At 36.4% G+C, this 6,224-nt stretch overlaps 1 protein-coding gene across 1 annotated transcript in view; it reads left to right on the top strand.

Annotated features, from left to right (window-relative positions):
* ATRN (attractin) overlaps nt 1-6,224 on the top strand; it is a 169,432-nt gene that overhangs the window by 77,235 nt on the left and 85,973 nt on the right. The window contains exon 10 of the mRNA XM_012639248.1: nt 5,827-6,044. Coding sequence (XP_012494702.1) covers nt 5,827-6,044 — 218 coding nt within the window. The remainder of the gene's footprint in view (nt 1-5,826; nt 6,045-6,224) is intronic.

Below are 6,224 nucleotides of genomic sequence, written 5' to 3'. Positions count from 1 at the left end.
CAGAAGGATTGCTTGAGTCCAGGAGTTTGAGGCTACAGTGAGCTATGGTTGCACCACTGCACTCTAGCTTGGGCGACAGAAGTTAAACAGCTTAATCGTTATTTTTTCTCATTTTGTTTCTTATATTATTACTGCTGTCTACTTCCCCCTTTAAAATTCTAAGCTGTATAAACCCTTAAGCTATTTAAGTGCTCTAATGCCTACGTTATGTTAGGATTCACTTGACTTTCAAAATTCTGTTATGAAGAAAGACAAATGAAGGTAATTTAACTTGCATTAGTAAAGATAAGAAAGTGATATATTTTGGAGACCTGAAGAAAGAGTTGACAATTTAGAAACTGGGTGTTGGAAAAGGGACTATCTTTTATAAAATATTTATTTAGTTTTTTAGCAATATATATGGTTTTACTGCAAGAACATTTGATAGTTACAGATTAAAATGGAAGGCTTTTTTACTACCTTGCTGCCTTACTACCTTTTACCACCTTAAGATAACATTTGGAATATTATCTTAAATCAAAATCTGGTACTTCTTCAGTGAGGAAGGCCCTTGAAGCCTTCTAGCAAGTCCCTCTTGCAGTTTTCATCTAAAATGCAGTGAGAGTATTTGGTCGTCACCTTGCCTGTGGGTGCCTGGCCTCAGCTGTCTTCATCTTTGTGTTCCTGATGTTCTCCTAGCACAGGATTTGGCCATAATAGGCAGTTGCTAAATGGCAGTCATTAGTACAATGATAATGAGCAAACAAATGAATCATGTATTAAAACATTCTTAGGTTTTATACAGACTCAGAGAAGTTGACAGTTTACCATGAAATGTAGTTTAACCATGAATCAAAATTGGGACTGGCTTGCCTGAGTTATAATAATGTTTTTATTTTTATGTAATTCCACTGGTGTGTTTGAAGCCTGATATGTGAGTATGAGACAAGATTGGCGGGGACAGGGGACAAGGAGGCCACGTATTAAAAGGCCGTGGTTTCAATTTAATTTTATGACATAATTTACTGAAAAAGAAACTTTGGTTCACATGATTTCTTCATGTTTTAAGTGGCTCAGTCGCATTGGGTCAGCTATGCCTTCCCTAATAGCTGTGAGGGAGGCAAGAAGGAGAAGAGAGGGCTGAGGGGCTCTTCTCGCCCTTTCAGAGCCTCTGCATGACCAGATGGTTTCAGAATTGCCAAGAACACCAACTGTACTGGAAGGAGGAGAGAGTGTATTTGGTTTAAGCAACAAATTAACTAGCTGAATCCAGCCTGGTTAACATGATGCCCCCAAGTAAGCCAATAGTGAGGTTAAAAAGGAAACCTGGTGTTCATTTCTGTTAATTTTGGGGACATTGAGGCATAATGAGAGTGAATTACTTGATACCTCATTGTGTATGAGTATTGAACTTTCTGGTAGATTGTAGGATCTTGGGGTTGGAAGAGATCCTTGAGATGATCTATTCCGAACTCACACTTAATGCAGACATCCCCTTTAGCCCTGTTCAGAGGTGGTGAACATGCCCAACAAGGAAGGTGCCCCTTTAATTAAACCTGTCCAGGAATGGAAAACTCACCTAAGAAAGAAGCTCCTTTCTTTTCTGTAGACAGCAGTTGTTAGCAAGATCTCCTTTGTGTTATCTGGAATCCACTTCCTTGTATCTTCTGCTCTTTGATTTTATTTCTGTTCTTTAAATCTTCACAGAGAAGCACAGATCCTTTGCCATGTGTAGCTCCCTCAGATATTTAAGGGTAGTGTTGTCTCTCCTGTTTACACAGCCCCCAACCTAACTCTTTCTTCAGATTCTAATCTCGCACAGGGTTGGTGGGATTGAGGTTGTCCCAGGGAACGTCACATAAAAGGCACAGAGATATCACAGATGTGGCAAGTAAGGTCCAGTGTATTCTATGGTACAACTGTAGTGTATCATTTTGTAAACACTTATTAGCCTTGAGAATTTTCCCTTAAGCAATTATAATTGCTTTTGTTTTGAATGTGTGGAGCTGTGCGTATGTGGTCTATTAACAGCTTTATTGAGGTACAGTTGATATACTCAATAAGCTGCACTTATTTAATGTATGTAATTTGATACATTTTGACATAAGTATACACTTCGTGAAATCATCAGCACATAATGTAGATAATACATCCATCACTCAGAAGAGTTTCCCTGTGTCCTTGTTCAAAAATTTCCTGTCTATATTCATGAGGGATATTGGTCTGTAGTTTTCTTGTGATGTCTTTGTCTGGCTGATATTGGGCTCATAGAGTGAGTTGGGAAGTGTTCCTTCCGCTATTTTCTTGAAGAGTTTGTAAACCATTGGTATTACTACTTTAAATGTTTGATAGGATTCATCTGGGCTTTTCTTTGTGGAAAGATTTTAAATTGCTAATTCAATCTCTTGTGATAGGTACGTCTATTCAGATGTTCTGTTTCCTGTTAATTTAAGATTTTTTGAGATATTTTAAAAATTGTGGTAAAATATAAAATTTACCATTTTAGCCATTTTTTAAGTGAACACTTCAGTGGCATTAAGTACATTAGCATTGTTGTACACTTGTGCACTATCACCACCATCCATCTCCGGAACTTTTTTCATCTTCCAAAATTGAAACTCTGTACCCATTAAACAATAACTCCACATTCTCCCCTTCCCCCTCCTCTGGCAACCACCATTCTACTTGCCGTCTCATAAATTTGACTGCTTTAGGTGCCTCTTATGAGTGGTGTACAGTATTTGTCCTATTGTGCCTGGCTTATTACACTTGCATGATATCTTCAAGGTTTGTCTATGTTGTAGCATGTGTCAGAATGTCGTCTTTTGGGGCTAAATAATATTCCTCTTTGTATGTGTTTGTGTGTGCATGCATACGTACATACCACATTTTGTTTATCCATTCATTCATCAATGGATATTTGGGTTGCTTCTGCCTTTTAGCTTTTGCGAATAATGCTGCTGTGAACATGGGTTTACAAATATCTCTTCAACATACTCATTTCATATCCTTTGGATATACGCTCAGTAGTGGTATGCTGGATCATATGGTAGTTTTATTTTTAGTTTTTTTAGGAATCTCCATGCTGTTTTCCACAATGGCTGCACTAATTTACATTTCCACCAACAATGTACAGGGGTTCCTTTTTCTCCACATCCTTGTCAACAGTTATCTTTTGTCTTAATAATTAGTGATGATAATTAGTGATGTTGAGCATTTTTTCATGCCCGCGTTGGTCATTTGTTTGTCTTTTGAGAAATGTCTGTTCAGGTCCTTTGTTCATTTTTAAATTGGGTTATTTGTTCTTTTGCTATTGAGTTGCTTGAGTTTCTTCATATTTTAGATATTAACCCTTTATCAGATATTGCTTGCAAATATCCTCTGCTATTCCACAGGTTGTCTCTTTACTCTGTTGATTGTTTCCTTTGCTGTGCAGAAGCTTTTTAGTTTGGTGTAACATCATTTGTCTGTTTTCACTTTTGTTGCCTCTGTTTTTGCTGTCATATCCAAAAAATCATTGCCCAGACCAATGTCGTGGAGCTTTCTTCTGATATTTTTTTCTAGTGGTTTTACGGGTTTAGGTCTTACATTTTAAGCCTGCTCTATTCTTAGTTGATTTTTGTATATGATGTGAGATAAGGGTTTAATTGCATTCTTTTTCATGGATATCTATCTCTAATATAAGTCCATTGTGATGGTGGGAGAACACACTTTGATGATTTCCTTTTTTCTTTAAATGTATTGAGTTTTTTATGGCCTAGTATATTGTCTATCCTGGAGAATGTGTCATGTGAGCTTGAAAAGAATGTGTATATTGTTTTTGTTTGGTAGAGTATTCTGTAGATGTCAGTTAGGTTAATTTGGTTGATAATGTTCAAGTGCTGTATCCTTGATTTTATGTCTAGCTATTCCTATCTATTATCAAAAATGGAATATGGAAGTCTCCAACTATTATTGTTGTTTAGTATTTTCTTTTAGTATTTTTTGTAAGGTAGGTCTGCTAGCAAAGAAGTCTCTGGGTCTTTGGGAATGTCTTTATTTCAGCTTCATTTTTGCAGGGTAGTTTTGTTAGATAGAGAATTCTTGTTTGATAGTTTTTTTTTCTTTCAACACTTTCCTTGTGTCATCTGTCTGCCTTCTAGCTTCCATTATTTCTTAGCTGTTAATCTTAAAGTGGTTCTTTTGTATATGATGAGTTGTTTTACTTTTATTGCTTTCAAGATTTCTCTTTGGGGCTTTCAACAGTTTGATTATATTGTGTCAAAATGTGCATCTTTATTTGATGTTACAGTAGGAAAATTGTAGTTAACAATAATTTATCATATGTTTCAAAATAGCTAAAAGAATTGTGATGTTCCCAGCACAAAGAAAAGGTAAATGTTTGAGGTGACAGATATCCCAGTTACCCTGATTTGATCATTACACGTTGTATACTGGTATCAAAATATCACATGCACCCTGAAATATGTACTATTATGTAACAAAAAATGTGGATCTTTTTGTGTTTATTTTACTTGGAGTTTGTTGAGCTTTATGGATGTATAGATTACTCATTTTCATCAAATTTGGGAAGTTTTTAGTCTTTCTTTTCTTTTTTTTCTTTCTTTCCTTTCTTGTCTCACTCTGTCACCCAGGCTAGAGTGCAGTGGCATGATTGTAGTTCACTGCAGCCTTGAACTCCTGGGCTCAAGCAATCCTCCTGCCTCAGCCTCCTGAACAGCTGGGACTATAGGCATGTACCACCACACACAGCTAGTTTTTAAAATTTTTCATAGAGATGGGGTCTCATTATGTTGCCCAGGCTAGTCCTGCCTCAAGCAATCCTCCCGCCTTGGCCTCTGAATGTGGTGGGATTATAGGTGTGAGCCACTACACCTGGCCTTTCAGTGTAGTTTTAATTTGTGTTTTTCTTACAACTGAAATTGAGCATTTTTTCATATGCTTAAGGGCATTTGCATTTTCCCCCTGGAAACTGGCTGAAGCCCTCTCTATATTAGGATATTCCTTTTTCTGTAATGTAATTGTAAATAAGTTTTTCCTAGCTTATTTGTCTTTGCTTATAGCATTATTTTCTATGTAAAAACTCTTTGTAATTCATATAATCAAAATTTTCTATCTTTTTTTCCCTACCTTCTGGATTTTAAGTTATAGGGATGTTTTCTCCACTCTTAGGTGGTAAAGAAGTTCACCCATTCTTTCTTCTAGTACTCGCGTGGTTTCTTTTTTTCAGGTCATTCTCTGATCCATTTGGAATATATTCCAATACATAGAATGAGAAATAGATTCAGTTTTATCTTTCTCTGTAGGTTTAATTATCTTGGTACCATTTACTGAAAGACTGTCTTTCCCCCACTAAGATACCACTTTTACTGTGTACCAAATTTCCATGTGCACTTTTATCTGTTTCTGGTTGGTCTATGCTTTTATGCACCAATATGTCATAGCCCTAATTATAGAGGCTTTTACCTATGCTTTTAAAATTGTATATTTTTATTTTTAATATTTAAAAACGTGTTAAAAACATGTAGATATAGAATTACTGTTTAAATTTAAAAGATGTTAGCATACCCTGACACCCGGAGACTGAAGGTTAAAAGTCACCAGGCTGTCAGGAACACTTCCTAATATAGTGTCTTGGAAGAGTAGGTAGAGCATAGAAACCACTCTGGGTGGTCACAGGCCAGGATGAAAGGGTGGAACTGGGGAGGGAGAGCAATAAGAATGTTTTTGAAACTTTGAAAAATAATTTCTTAGAGGACTTATATGTAAGATTTGTCTGTACAAAGTATGTCATGCAGTTGTTATCTAAGGGTTCAGTAAATTCCTTCTTTTTCTTTTTCCTCTTAGCACCATGTATGTGTTTGGTGGTTTCAACAGTCTCCTCCTCAGTGACATCCTGGTGTTCACCTCAGAACAGTGTGATGCACACAAGAGTGAAGCTGCTTGTTTAGCAGCAGGACCTGGTATCCGGTGTGTGTGGGACACAGGGTTGTCTCAGTGTATCTCCTGGGAGTCAACAACTAAAGAACATGAAGAGAAGTTAAGATCAGAGTGTTTTTCCAAAAGTATGTTTTTTTCTCTACTTAGAATTTAATAAATTTGAAATCACATTGTATCTGAATTGTAAAGGAACTCAGCATATGTATGCTTTTTATGTTCCCCTTATTATTATCCAGAATTATTCAGTAATAACTTGTGCAAAGCCTTTTTGGGTATTTGAAAATTGGTTTGTAAACATCTTGGAT

Source organism: Propithecus coquereli, unplaced genomic scaffold (genome assembly GCF_000956105.1).
Source record: "Propithecus coquereli isolate 6110/MARCELLA unplaced genomic scaffold, Pcoq_1.0 Scaffold139, whole genome shotgun sequence".
Classification (NCBI taxonomy): Eukaryota; Metazoa; Chordata; class Mammalia; order Primates; family Indriidae; genus Propithecus; species Propithecus coquereli.
This window is presented reverse-complemented; position numbering and strand designations above follow the sequence as displayed.